General features: G+C 46.6%; 2 protein-coding genes across 2 annotated transcripts; one reads left to right on the top strand and one right to left on the bottom strand.

The window, feature by feature from the left end:
• Positions 1-1472: 1472 nt before the first annotated feature.
• On the top strand, positions 1473-3100 carry ANOM_003440 (DUF914 domain membrane protein; the record flags this gene model as incomplete). Its single annotated transcript, XM_015548697.1, has 3 exons — positions 1473-1909; positions 1969-2159; positions 2229-3100. Coding segments are annotated over 3 exons (1500 nt in total), but the record flags the coding sequence as incomplete, so codon positions are not given.
• A 1178-nt stretch (positions 3101-4278) lies between these two features.
• Positions 4279-6690, bottom strand: ANOM_003441 (uncharacterized protein; the record flags this gene model as incomplete). Its single annotated transcript, XM_015548698.1, has 6 exons — positions 4279-5063; positions 5235-5456; positions 5513-5617; positions 5820-5876; positions 5950-6114; positions 6586-6690. Coding segments are annotated over 5 exons (1266 nt in total), but the record flags the coding sequence as incomplete, so codon positions are not given.
• Between the last annotated feature and the right edge of the window lie 8786 nt (positions 6691-15476).

Below are 15476 nucleotides of genomic sequence, written 5' to 3' on the forward strand. Positions count from 1 at the left end.
TATTAGATCCAACAGGACTGAGTATCATATATTGTGCATAATTAAGATGTGCCTATGTGTATGTATGTATTGTCAGACATTGCTCAGGGGTGGGTAAAATAGAGTAAAGACGGCCTAGGCCATGTCGATTAAAGGCTATTCCCGTTCTGCCTTATATAGAACTTTACTTGTCAGCTAAGAATAGCAGGGTAGGTCTCTCTTTTTGGAAACTTCCCCAACCCAAATCCTTTCCCCGCTTTACCCATGGAACCTCAATGGGACAACTCAGATTCACAATGGCCATTAGTGGGGTTTCAAGTTATCCAGCACGGAAGAACTGAATTGTTTGAACAAGATGTTTTGAAACATAGCATCTCACGTTGCATATACTAGTTGTATCCGTGAATGCTTATCATTGATGGTGGCTTACGTCTAAGCATGCACAGGGCATCTACTATTACCACTACCTCTGTCCATCATCACCCTACTTCCCTACCACTCTCAAACATCTTTACTTTCGCTGGCCAAAAGACCAGAGTTACATTAAGTCTTTTGAACACGAGTCTCCTCCCATCTTAAACAACCACTAAGGGATGGGGAAAGAAAGATAGCGGGGTGAGTTTTGTCGTTCCTGAAGGAGCTGCCAGACTGATACTCAAGACGATACCCAATAATATATACCCCCTTGCCATCACTTCAAAAATTCTTCTGACTTCAAGGTTCAAGCTATGGCTTTTTCCAGAAAAAAGCGGGACTGCAGCCGATGAGGTCATTGCCACCTTAATTTAAAGTCTATTACTTGTGGCCTGAGGTATCAACATTCAGGTCATGTGAACATGCCGAAATGATATCATAGCATGTTGCCTTCTATCCTGGACAGGATTCCTTGACATTTTGCGACAAATGAACGGTGAAGCATATGGTTGGCTTTCCTTGCGGGCAAGCGATCCATGATGATGCTTAGCGCAAGTTCAGCAAATTGTGTACAGAATTTGACCGACTAATCCACGCAAGCACAGCGTTCGCACTTTCTCCCTTGCTTGTAATGGGTAGCTCCTCACCTATAGAGAGCTCTGCAGCATGCTCATCACCAGTGATCGCGACCAGGATTAGTAGTAGTGGCACACTGGTAACTACCTTGTTAATGGAATGTTGGGGTCTGAGCGTTTTTCCATCGGGATATAAGGTGTGTGCTCTGTTCTTCCGCCCGCCAAACTGCCGGGCTTCCCATTCGCTGATTGGTTGCCAAGGATGGACTGGCGTCGGACAGATCCGCCCCATCCACTCGCATTGAAATTAGCTAATTACACAGTGGGGTAGCCGTGGCAATGATTGGTCAGGACTTCCACGAGGCCTCCCGAGCGGACATCGTCCAATTGACGGGGCCACTGGCGAAAATTCCCCAATCAGGATAGGCTCAGTTCCTCCGCCGCCTGGACCTTTGCCCACGAGTTTTTTTTTTTCTCTTCCCTCCTCTCCTCTTTTCTACACAACTTTGTCTTCACCTCTTCCGAGTTGATACATTCAGAGACCATAGGCGAGCGACTTCCGGGAGTTTTGCGCTCGTTCAGGTCTTCAAAAGCTCCCATTCACGCTTATCAACCCATACCCCACTATCTCGACCCTGCGAGAACCACTCTCGACAACGTTTAATTTCACCTTCTCAGAACTACTCGGACAGTCAGTACGCTGGTCTCATTATGTCGGATGCCAAAGATCAAATTACCGTTCAAGCGTCGGCCGCAACTCCGCACGATAACTCCTCGATTGCCCAATTTCCGAAGGATGGTACTTCGGCGGGTGTAGATGCAAATGTCCGTGAAGCGGACTCTGCCTCCGAGGAGGCTCCTGCGGACCAGATCGACAAGAAAAAGAAAGGCTTCCTTGCGTATTTTACGACAAAGGAGTTCTATATCATTCTGATACTTGGGTAAGTTGCGACATTTTCTGGTTCCTTGGTCTTGACGGCCAGTAGCTTACGTCCTACAGACAGATCTTGGCAATCACGAATACAGCTACTAGTACTTTCAGTACACTCCTTTCAGATAGAGGCACCTCGATTCCGGCTTTCCAGACTTTCTTCAACTATGTACTGCTGAACATCATGTTTACCCCGTACACGATGTACCGTTACGGCATTAAGGGCTGGGCCCAAATGGTGTGGAAAACCGGCTGGAAATGTACGTGAAGCTCCACATTGCTGTATATGGGACCAGTTATATCTAACTATCTGACCTTGTGCGATCCAGATATCATCTTAGCATTTTGCGACGTCGAAGGCAATTATTTCATCGTGCTGGCATACCGATACACAACTATGCTTAGTGCCCAGTTAATTAACTTCTGGGCCATTGCAGTCGTCGTCATCATCTCGTTCCTATTCTTACGCGTCCGCTATCACATCACGCAAGTTCTGGGTATTTTGGTCTGTATCGGCGGCATGGGCGTCTTGATCGCATCCGACCATATCACCGGCACCAACGGCGGCGATGTTAGCAGCGGCAACCAACTGAAAGGGGACCTGTTCGCCCTCTTGGGCGCAACTTTCTACGGTCTCGCCAACACCGGAGAAGAGTACTTTGTCAGCACAGCACCCGTCTACGAAGTGTTGGGCCAGATGGCGTTCTGGGGCATGATCATCAACGGTGCCCAGGCCGGCATTTTCGACCGTGCTTCGTTCAGGACCGCCACCTGGAACAGCGAAGTCGGTGGTTATCTCGCCGGATACACCCTTTGCCTGACCTTCTTCTACTGCATGGCTCCGCTCCTCTTCCGGTTGTCGTCCGCTGCTTTCTTCAACATTTCCATGCTGACCATGAACTTCTGGGGCGTCATCATCGGCATCAAGGTCTTCCATTATACCATCCACTTCATGTATCCGATCGCCTTCGTGCTTATCATCGTCGGTCAGCTGATCTATTTCCTCGGCCGTCGGGTCCTGGGCGAAGCGCGCAAACCTTGGCTGGGTAAGAATCAGGAACGTGGTGTATCGGGTCTGTTCACTGCGAAGAGAATGATCGATACTGAGGCTGTCGCGCCTAATCATAATCCTAATTTTACGACTCATGATTCTGCCACGGCCAATAATGATCCTCGCACGTCACATACTAGTCCAGTTTAGGGTGGCGTTTAGGGGTTTGTTATCGTTTCTTGTTTTGCGAGTACTTCTTTTTATTTCTCTTCATACTCGGACTCTAATTCTGCTCTATATATCTCTCCATCGTTCTATGATCTTCCTATAACTGCTATTGCGCTGAGGTGTGGTATGCTATTGTGCAAAAGTTACTGTTTTTCCATGTCATCTTCGTTTTTCCAACTTAATGCGGTCTCTATATCTGGCATATATACTAGAGATAGAAAATCCAACATTATATCAGACTTTGGTACAATTAAGAAGCAAAAGCCCTTGTGTCTACTGTGATTTAATACCGCAATATCAGATTAAATGGGTGGAAGACGTGACTTCGTATCATGAGATATGTCAAAAAAGAAACCAGACCTGCATAGACAGAGATGGGCCGAATGGATTGGAGAATAAATATATGAAAGCAGAACACACGACAAAACCAATAGGAAACCAAAGTCAATATGAATATCCAAGATGACATACCAGAACCTTGTGCAGATCAGACTCCGATAACTCTTTATGTTTCCCTGCTCCCCCTATGTTCCGATGCCCATGCCCCAAGATAGAAGAAACAAGGTGACAGAAGAAAGAAATAGAAACTCAACCTTTTGGTGCCCGTACCTATCGCAAAATTAAAAGAATCGCATGCTTTGGCCAAACTCACAACCCGAACGATGACATGTAACACCGGAAACCTTCCCGAATGAGCTGGAAACAAGAGCCCGACACATACACTCACAAGCATGTAAATACAAACCCCAATCGAAGAAAAAGAAAGAAGAGGCCCAAATGCCAATGAAATAGCCAAAGTGAAACACGGAACAAATGCAAGGACAAAGTCACAGAGACCAAGTTACCAGACATAGAAATAAACGATGAACGAACTCAAAAATGCCAAAAGCACACCAAGGGGGGAATACCGACTCCAGTAACCAACAGGCCAACCAAGTTCCATAGTCAGTAAACCAACCTGTACCAATTAAACTGTCCACATATGACGGAGCGCTAAACAGAACGTATTCTTGCACCACTTCTCCCATATATGTACCATGCTCTTTCCCAAGATTTGAATCATAAATAGAACCCTCTCTTATAACGCCACGACATAGAAGCTAACGCATATTGAATGATGAAGTAAGCGTCAATCGGAGCCGAATCGTTTGTTTCGTAAATCAACCCCAGACGGAGGCTTGGACGCCCAGTCCGTTCTTCGATCCCCAAACGCCGCCGCCATTACCCCAGCCAAGTGCCACACCACCGCTAGACTCTTTCACACCGGGAGTTCCGGCAGAAGCGGAGGTGGAAGGGTTCGAGGCCGACGAGGCCGAACGATCATTGGTTGCGCCTGCGTCACCTGGTGTGAAGCCGAAACCAAGAGGAGATGGCAGGGGTGTCGTGGAGCGTTTGTTCAGAGCCGGGTTGGCAGCCTGAACTTGACCCGCTGGCTGGACCGGGCGAGAACCGATAGGGCCCACGGAGCCAATGGGACCGCTGGCTGGCTTCGAATGCGCCTGCCTCGCGGAGGGCGAGTCGGATCTTCCGGGGGACGAGGTCGAGGTCATCGGTTGCTCGGCGTTGTCATACTTGCCGAAGACAGGGTTAATGCCCGAGCTAGGCGAAGACGTACTGGTCGCGCGAGAAGGGGATTGAAGAGACGCGCCAGCTTGAGCAACGTTATCAGTACTACCTTGGACCGGGGTCTGGGCCATCCCGAAAGGATCAACACCACGCGGGGACGGGCCACGGACACCAGTGGCAGATGTTGGGGTACCGCCACCGTGGCTCTCAGATCGTGGGTTGTCATCCGCAAAGCTGCCAGGAGGGAAGAAGGCGGGGCTTTCGTTGCCGTACAAAGCCCTATGTTGGCGAGCTAGGAGTTCTCGACGGCTTTCTTCGCTCATGGCGGCCGGACTGAGCGAACGATCGGACTTGTTTCCAGACATTTCGGCAAGCAGGCCTTTCAGAAAAGAAAAGAATATTAAAACTCATGTTCAAGAAAGGAACCACGTCCCAATGTATTATACAATGCAACCGATACATGTGGGCAAAGGAAGAAGTCATGGGGAATATTGGAGAAAGAAGCCAAAAAAAAGAAAAAAAAGCTCCAAAGGCAAATGCTACCACGTACTTCGGTTGTACTGTTGCTCCTGGTGATAGTTGCGGAGCTCCCTTTCACGCTGTGCCGCCATCCGACGCTTTGCTTGCATCATGTGCTCTACTTCATTTGGGCGTCCCTGAAAACGTTGGGAGGCATAGAACCCCTGAAGGTTGGGGTTCGGGTGCATCCTGGCTCCGTCGAAGTCGCTAATCGAGTGGTGACGCTGGGACATGGTATTGGACACACGGGGATCTGCAACCATGTTTAGATATCGATAGGTGACAATAAAGCAGTCTAAGGTTTCATACCATAGTCGGGAAACGGGCGGCCCATCATCATGGGCATCGAGTCCCTCCGAGGAGCAGACCACAGTTTTCCGCTCTTGACAAGGTTGTCAATAGCACGATCCACCTCTAAGGAAAGGAGTCAGCAATTGTTCGACTCTGTTTCTTCGGCGACACGGAGTGCCGATAACAATCCACGGTAACCAGCATGATGTGATATATGACCAGATCAGGAAGCCCAACCAAAAACCACCAATAGCCGGTATTTCGCAGATTGTCTTTCTCAAGCCCATGTCGGAGCAATGATAGAATAGGGAAGTCACGGTCATACCGTCAAACTGAGAGGAAAAAGCAGGAACTTCGTCGCGTTGAGAGACAGAGCTCGATCCTGAGAGTCGGAGCATTAGCTTCACTGTATGAGGGCAAGAGCACCATCGCCCAGGTTTATGATCAAACCATACCCGAACGAGATGGGGGAGCAGGTTGCTCCCAAGATACCTGGCGCGCAGCGGGCGCCTGCCAACCTTGAGGTTCGTAGTAAGACATATTCACCGACAAGAATCGCGACGATCAATGGAATGGATGCTGCGAAGGTTGATGGTCCGCTCGGAGATGATCAGGGGAGACTGTTGAGAAGTGAGGGTAAGCGTAAGCTCCCGGGCTAGATTAAGACAACATGGAATTGAATGACAAGATATTGCGGATTGCAGCGGAGGTTCCAAATAGATGAACCAGGTGTGCGAGCGATAGAGAGAGAAGGCGCACGGTGATCAACGATGACATTAATCGGACTGATTTTAGCATGCGGAATGTTTCTTCAAGCACTCCGTATCAGAAACTTTTTTTTCTATGATTTCTTGGCTTCTCTCTCTCGACCGACAGCGAACACGAACGGAATCATTTGGAACACCCCGACTGCAATAAAATTAGGGGAAAGAGTTGCGTCTTTTTTCAAATCGAAGAGCAAGGGGTCTTTTTTTTCTTCTTTCTTCTTTATTTTCTCTTTTTCTTGAATAAAAGCAAGAACTTCTGTGAAGGCGGGTTGACATGCGCAGCCCAAAATGCCCATGCGTTGTTCGGTAAGGGAGTGGACTTACAAAAAAAGGAGTGATTATCCTCCCAACAAAAGATCCGGACGGCTCTACCACGAGTGAACGAGGCAGAATGGTAGCAATAGACAGCGACTTCTCACCCTAGAGGCACGACAGACGAAGAGTCTGGCGTGGGGAAATCAAAGGGGCTGAGAAGGTGTGAAAAGGGAAGAGGAAACCGGGGAGGGGAGGGTAAGAGGGAGGGAAGGCGAGAGAGGGTGAAGGAGGACGTGGTCGGGTAACAGAGCAGGTGCGACAAGCCAAAGTGAGAAACTTGGACTTGAACTGGACTGGACTGGACTGGACTGGGGCCGTGAGGGGACAAGAAAGAGGGGGAGAAAAGGAAAGAAACGAAAAAGCGCGATTGTTTCCTTCTGTCTGTCTCTTTTTTTTTTTCCCTTGACCGGGGATAAGAAAAGATAGAGATTGTTTTTCGAATTACTGTACAGTATTACGGAGTTGGGCAACGCTCCAGACTCGAAAAGGAAAAATAGGTATCGCCCTTTGAAAAGAGAAAAAATTAAATAAAAAACTGAAAATTGAAAATTGAAAAGCAGATAGGAAGAAAAATTACCACCCACCTTGGGAGAAAAGCACACAAACACACTTTCTCGTCCACACCACAACACACAATCAATCCACCAGTCCCGAGAAATACAAAATTATTATTAACAATAAAAAGAGCAGGGTGGGCATCGGATGGATTTGGCTTGATCTGGTTGGTGATGGAGACCCGGCTTGTTGAATCGCTTCTTCCCGGTCCCCATTTTTTTGCTGGTAATTAATACTGTGAACTCTCACCACCTCTCCTTAACCCGTCTAGTCACCTGCTATTCTCCTCCCTCTACTCCAGGGAAGGAAAAGTAGTTTAGGGGCTGGTTGAAAGTCACCATATACTCCTCCATTGTAGGTAGAACTACCCTGAAGTACTGGAATAGCCTCTTCTGTTCCTGATATCTCATGATCGGATTTATAAGGCAAATGCTCGGTGTTCCCCGGGACCGTTCCACTTGTATCAAAAATCGGTATCCATCCGTACAGTTCCTGTACCGAGTGAAGATATCTACCTTACAGAAAGAACAAAATAATTAATTACCCTAGACAGTTAAGTCTTCAGTATTAAGGGGGATTATGATTCCATGAGTCTGCTGATATGCCTAATTGGAAATAGATGAAATCATATTCCGGCTCAGCAGTCCTATGAAAAGGCATCATCCCAGAGAAGCCGCTGCACAATGGCGTATGGGTTGTCTGAGGGTTAGCCGGTAACCGGAGATTATTCTTGGGTGTAATAATCTGTCTTGTTTCTTAGCGCGGCCCGTCAACCTTTTTGATAGAGACCGTCCCACCACCTCTTGAGGTAGTACTTCTCCGAAGTAGTAGAGTACTACCAAAGTACTCCTATCTGGGTATTATCTCTTGTGAATATGATTAGATCCGAAAGACATTGTGAGTAGCACTATTCTCACCTTGTCTCAGTGATGATGCGACACATCGACACTAGAGAAGATTATCTGGTACTTTCAATCACTCTGACAAAGCTATTCTACCTCGTGGGGGTGGGAATTGAGGCATTTCTATGCAGAGTAGGGAGTACTTGGGGTCGATACTAGTATTTAACTTTGGACTCCTTAAAAAAATGAAGGTGTGATCGGGACCAGAATCTGTACCGTACCGTAAAGGGGTGCCATCCAAGGTCATACAAGTACTACTACGTTGTAGTGGGTATAGTCCATTCATATTTCTATTGATAACGAACATAATTAGTGATGAAAACCCAAATTGACTTCCACATTCCTCGTGGGGATTAAATTAGAACTCCAGGGTACGCTACTTTGAGTTTAGCGCCAGTCTCTTTGCGGGTCGCATCTCAGTTGGTTCCAAAGACTTCAATTGTCTGCGACTCCTTTAAAGCTTGAGCAATGTTTTGTCTGAAATCCATCTGCGTTCATTGTGTAAGGATGTGCACTGTTTCCTATGTTCCATGATGATCTGCAATGGTCTCTTCCCGATGTATGATGTCAGCCCGACTATGTTTGCTTGCCTATTCCAATAGGGGGTCTTCTACGTCTTTAGATTATGAGGAGGTATATTTTTGCCCACGGATGGGCGAAATCGCCGCTTTGACAACTCCCGCATGTGAGAGGGCCACTATACGGGTCTTGCACCCGCCAAGCTCCTCTTCATTTAGCAACTGGGTAGGGTTTTACATTAATCTCAAACAACCCCATTGTGCATACTAAATGTCTGTAACTGAAGGCAATGTCTAGTCACTTACCTGGCAATGTAAATAAGTGCGATGTATGTTTCATTTTAACATATTACTATCTATACACAGCTCAATCGGCCATCGTCCAAATCTGCTCCGAGGCTTCTGAAGATAGGAAGTTGTTTTATATCTTGAGCTATCATAGCGTAGACTTTAATAAGGCAACTAGTTCACCAGAGCTCACCGACCTTGCAGGTTTCGCATATATGAAACTCAAACGTAGGGCTACTCTACGTTTCAGATGTATAGCAACTGAAAGAAAGAAGGCCACTAGCAAGACGCGCAATCAGCTCCGCCCCACGAATAGTCAAACTGATCTTGAGGTAGCTCTGTGCCGAGATGCGCTCATTTCTAATCAGCAAAGTCCCCGGTAGTTCAATGAGACTAACCGCTGCATATGTCTGACCTACCTTTGAGTTCTCTTGAATACTCCTTCTTCGTTGGTTGCCCTGGGGGCTAGTCAGATCGTCAACATACATGGAGTAAGGAGGCTGTCCCTTGTACAAGACTTCGGCACCCGCTCTGATACTATATCTTCCAGACTTCCTCACACATTCCAAGGTTGGCTTCCCTATTGAGATTTATCGACCAGAGAAAACTTCTCTAGCGCTAATAGGCATGGAGTACTACGCCTAACTTCCTGACAGCATTTTTGAACTCTTCGCCCCGTGCACGGTTCCGAGCGGGTCGGCACGCAGATGAAACGGTCATCTTAAAAATGACACTGGGAACAGGTGCCAGCTTGCCTAATGAGCCATGAGATTGAGATCAAAATTTTTGACTGTGCCAAGACAGACGTAGTCTCTGAAAAGCTAGAACATGGCTGATCCCTACGTCTCGGTCCCACCTGAATGTGAGATCCTGGCAACATAACAAGCCGTTGCGTGATGATCATCATGGATATGTCCCTGCGTATACTATTCTGGATCGGAGCTAATGAAGGAATCCATACCCAGTGCAATGCAAACAGTATTAGACGGTGTAAGAGCTGACTAGCCAATTATCTGTCTTGCCATCAAATTTTATAAATATACTCCACGGCCACTCAGACGCCAATGCAAATTGTCTATTTCCTACTTTCTTAAGTGGCCATCTTGCTGTATTTGAAATATTAGAGATAAACTATCCAAAGCGGCAGTGTTCTGCCCGACGGCCTACTACTGGAATAGTAATAGGGGGTTCATCAGCTCGAGGATCGCGTGGTTGCGATACTGTTGAAATAGCAGTCCCTATAGATCTGATTCTACATATCTGCTATAGTGTGTCTTGACAGTAGCAAATGTACTTACAGATCTGTTTGAAGGGTATCATAGAGGCTGGGACTTTGGAAGGGAACACTTGACGATGGACGTTACAATCGCATCATGGGGTCAACCCACTCAATATAGTTGAGATTGTCAATAATGTTCTACGTGTTAGCTGGAGTAGTTGCTATATCTTATGACTTGTATTCTGATGTGTATGTATTCATTTTACTAGCCTTTCTAAAGATATTAACTTCGGGTAGATCATATCTGTCTCTCCCCTCATTCAAATGGTATCAAGCAAGAAACCTTGACGATGAGTGAATGTCACATTTACGTGAAGCTTAGAGAAGTCTAATCTTTGGAATCGTTGGAAGGAGGAGTTGGTATGTTGAAGAGCGAGCTAGCTATTTCAATATGCCCTCATTCCTGTACGATGCTCAGTTAGAGAATAGCCCAGCAATTTTTAGTGTAAGTCTATATCGGCCTATAATAGCTCAATTTCTTTATTGGCTCATGGTATGAAAAAGAGCCAGAACTACATGGGTACACAATGCCTCCTGCAGTTTCAAGGGATATTGAAGCTATATCTACTCTTTCAAAATAGGCATAGACTCCGCACTATTCAATTTCCTCGCACAGAGCATATCATCACGATTCATCCTCTCCCATGACATCTGGGACATCTACGCCACGTTCTAATGATAATGATGGGAATAGGACATTTATGGGGGCCCTAGTTGGTGGCGTAGGAGTGGAGTTAGCTATCATCCTGGCTATCCTCTTCCTTGTCAGGAGGCGCTGCCGAAGGGCAAGTAGCAGCGAACACACTTCGGGAGTTAAGACCGTCCTACGAGTAGGAAGCCACTCACGAGAAGTAGAAGATATCACACCATTAAGAGGACTTGTTGAGCCTGTGGCGCGGAGCTCGCCGTCATACGTCCACAGCTAGTATTATCCGCACAACCGTTGATATGCCACTTTTCGCGAGATTCAAACCTATCAAAAACGCAGGTAAAACTCAAGGATAGATGATATATTATGGAACATAAATACTTTTTCCTTGATATGTCTGCGAAAGGTACGACGCATGTATGTAACCTAGCTAAACTCGATCCTTCGTGGACACTGTACATTGTTTGTCTTCTAGTGCGGGGGGCTCATAAATCACCAAACCCCTTTTAACTCACAGGATCACCAGGAGAAATTCAATACTCTGCTCCCCGTGCCTCTCAAGTACATCTCGGAAGTCACAATACTTGAGCCCCACTGTAAGTCTGTATACGGAGGGAGCATTGCTCTCAAACGCTATTATAAGCTCTGACGGCAGCATACATTTAAGAAGCAAAGTATCATCAATACTGACTTCTGGCTAGCACCGACATCTAGTTTTGCTATTCTGACCAGAATATACAGAATAGTACATATAGAAATATCATTTGGGACGCACATGACGGACACGTCTTGTGCAAATATACAGGTCAAACTAGTAACCACAAAGATGGCACGATTGATCACTTTCAAAGACGAATCATGATAGAAGTGATATGCACTGCGCAATGGAAGCTATGTACACCGTTAATGTTTACGCTCAATTTCCTTACCCCAGGTCAACAGTGGTTTGTTCTTCAACCTTGCTTTCGTGTTATGGCCCTTGATATGTTGCCGTAATCGACATGATCGAATGTAAACAGGTGGATGTTATGGATTGGTAGTAAAAGGCAAATCATCTCTACTGGGTTGGTATGACTCCGCGCAACTGTTTACAATTGGCGATTCTTCAGCATTGGCGCATGGCTGCTATAGCTACGGACACTACTTCATCATATTCTTCTTTTAAAAAGACTTAGTCCGAATACGACGGGAATAGGAGCGTGGTTTGAACGCGGTAACCTTCATGATGGCAAAGGCATCGTCATCTGGATATCAGCACCCACCTATCGTAGCCAAAATGCATGCGAGGAATAGCAAGCCGCCTTCGACATCGGGGACCAATATGAAAACGTAGCCTCGATCTCGACGAAAATGATTCAAGCAGTCACTTCTACCGTACTTTGTACTGCAACCTGGCTTCTCTAAGCAAACTGTGTATAAAGAATAGCATAATGATTGGCTCGTCCCATGAATACCACATCCTGATCAGCATAGATTCGAGGGATTTCCCGGAAGTAGCACAGTATCCGATGTAGAAAGCCGATGGCCCACGTGATGTATTGACAACAAGGCCTCGGACTGGGTTTTACTGGTGCATCACTTATTTGATGTATGTACATCTTCTGGACATCCGTGGTGTGCACCAAGCAGTCTTACACCGCGACTCGCGGACATAAGCTACTTGTCACCCTGGTTCTGAAACCCAACGCACCTCGCTGATATTCTGAACTTCCCAGGAAAGACATCCTAAAACGCTATCTTTTAATGGTAGGGCGTGATACCAAATCATATAGGAAGAATAATAGATGAGCTCACCATTCACGCGCGGCCTTATTTAACATGTCAGTCCCAGATGCTTTTCTATGAACGATGACTCCAAGGTCTTAAGCACCTATGGTCTGCATAATCGTATTTAGCCAGGAGCCCGGATATTAAGAGGTGGGAGGAGATGTGTCCTCAGGCCCCCTACACTTAGCCTGAAAATACGATCTACGTTCACCAATCATAATCTCATCGTGAGTTTCCTACAGTGTCATAGGTACCTGGAGGTAAGGTGGACGTTCTGCTTATACGGTCACTAGTGCGAAAGCCAATCCTTGAGTCTCGAGGGGTCTGCCCTCTTTATAGAAGAATGCCGGACCGATCGGAAGAATTAAGGGTTCTATGTTAGGTCCCAACGCTATTGTTGTGAGGATCCGCCTATTATTGGATGATATGCAATATGCAGTAGTACTACGGATGCTGACGTACCCAAGGTACTAGCGACCACCTGCATAAAGCTGCCTGCCACCTTACATGCATATTGAGCGAGACCTGTAAGTCAACGTGGCTGTTGCACTTGACTTGGGGATATCTTGGAGTTGGTCAGATCGCCATTCATTTGTTTCACGATGACCCGACATATACAGGCGTCGCTATCCAAGTCAGGAAGTCGATTTGGTATTTTTTGACAGCTGACAAGCAGCCCTCGCCAACGAGGGCTATCTTTGGCCGGTCAAAGTACGCCCATCACGTCCACGCACGGAGCCTGGAGTAAACGTCTTATCACCCCGGTGGCTTGGTTCCCGCTTTGTCTTTCTTTGAGGACATACTCCTATGACCGCCCGGACCGGGTTAGACTTTGGTAATCACCCATGGGTCAACCAGCGCACAGTGCCTGATGATGATCTAGATTTGGCAAGCAAGAGAAGGAGCAAGCTGAATGGTGCTGATTTCTCGCCTTATTCAGCTCGGAATTTGTTGTTCGAAAGACCGGCAGCGTCGTTGGTCCAAACTTAGAATTGAGGGGGGGTCTTTCCTTGCCTGGTCAGAGTAGGCCGAGAGAGGTGTACTTATACGCCGATCTTATGCAGCACTGGGAACTAAAAATACAGGATGGATTCCTGATGTCTAAGACACACACATTCTTCATCTGCTGGCGTGCGGAGCGGAATAATAATCCGTTTTGAGGACGACTCGGCGGGGCATGCGCCTGACCAAGTTGGGTAAATTTGAGCATTGCTGGTTGTGATAATTCCCGCGGCAGCAGAATAACGACTAAACTAAACAATCATAAGCGAGACTAGACTCGACAATATAGTCAAGAACAGTTCACCCGTTGTCAGGAAGAGAGTTTTGATTGTCCGCCAAAAGTGGGCCGGCTCCTTAATGTTTCAATTGGAGGCCCGGCACACGTGCCGGGACTCTCGCATTAAATTCGGTCCATTCGCCGATAGAAACTGAGAGCCCTCGACCCGACACGACCCAGAGAACGGATGAAAGAGAAAATGGACAAACGCGGGGCTCAGGGGTGAGAGACTCAGAGAAACAATGAAACGACATACATTGAGGGTTCTCTCTGGTGACTTTAGTAAGTCTTTTGGACACAAAGGAAAGCCAGATGAGACTGAGGAGGTCCCATTGGGTTAAATCAAACTGGAATTGTACTATTGAGCACCCAGTCTGGATCGCCCTTTTGGGACTATATAGATTAACATATTAATTGTGGCTGAAGGAGATTGGATCATTTGATGAGGTGGTTACATCGTCACGACTAGATTGTTGTTAAATTAAAATTCCCATTGAGATAGTACAGGACCCCCTTCCAATGTGTCGGACGCCTGTTAGAGTATGGATTTCATTCCTGGTGTGGACATCCGACGGCTGCCCCAGGCATTCAGTTCGGTGGGCTCCAATGATGTGGTATGTGGTAATAGTAATTCCAGCAATAATACTTAAGACGTTGACTGGTTAAAAAAAAGGAGAAAAAAATTATGGCGGTACGTAGCAGCAACCGGAGGAATGAAATGTAATTCTTAAGCCCTAATCAAGCCAATATCTTTCTATTGATATACTGTCATTCCCGAATAATTGTGCTGATATCAAACCAGGATTGTAGCTGGTGTTATCCATATTAAGGTTGGAGGATGAGGCATGCACTTAAATTACCACCGGAACAGTTCAAGTTTCTATAAATTCTTTCTCGTAGACAGAGTGATGCCTGTCTCCTGTTTCCTGTTCCATGATAGGTGGTTGGTCTGATATTTGTCTTATATGTAATTTTTTGCTTCGATTCTGAAAAGAACTATATTTTTAGTGGCTTCTATCATTATTCTGAAGCGTGGTCGGGATTAACCCCGTGGATTTGGCGGTGCCCACCCAGGTCACTAAAGCTGCACCAGTGAAAGTGACTAAGGATGACCGCTGAATGCTGATTGACTGCCCCCTGGCTCAGGCTCACCATCTCAGTAGGAGGAAAAAGTGACTTGACAGTGAAAGTGATTGATCCCCTCCGCGTGCTGCCCTCCCGCCGAACTTTCGACTCCCAGTTCCAAGTTCGTTCCCCCCAAATCTTTCCATTCCTCCCCCGTATATCATTTCCTTTCGGTCTCAATCTTAGGCTGGTCCTTACATGGGAAAATAAGGAGAAAGAAAAAAAAAGGAAGTTTGGATTCTTTTCTTTTTTTTTTCTTTTGTTTCCCCCCTCTGATTCTTTTTCATTTCTGAAAACCTGTCTTCCCCCGGTCTTATTACCCCCCGGAAGTTGTGTGGTTTTTGAAGTGAGCCCTTCCCGGTTAGAGTGTATCGCTCTCTCCCCTTAAAACACTGTTCGATCTATTGGTTTGGCGATCGACAACGTAAAGTATCCCATCAGCACCCTGACATTCCGTCGCCACTGAGACGGACATTCTATTCACCCTCGCTGTGGACTCCTTCAAATTTCACTCTTCGTTTACTTGCCATTACTTTTC

This window comes from Aspergillus nomiae (genome assembly GCF_001204775.2).
Source record: "Aspergillus nomiae NRRL 13137 chromosome Unknown contig00038, whole genome shotgun sequence".
Lineage (NCBI taxonomy): Eukaryota > Fungi > Ascomycota > Eurotiomycetes > Eurotiales > Aspergillaceae > Aspergillus > Aspergillus nomiae.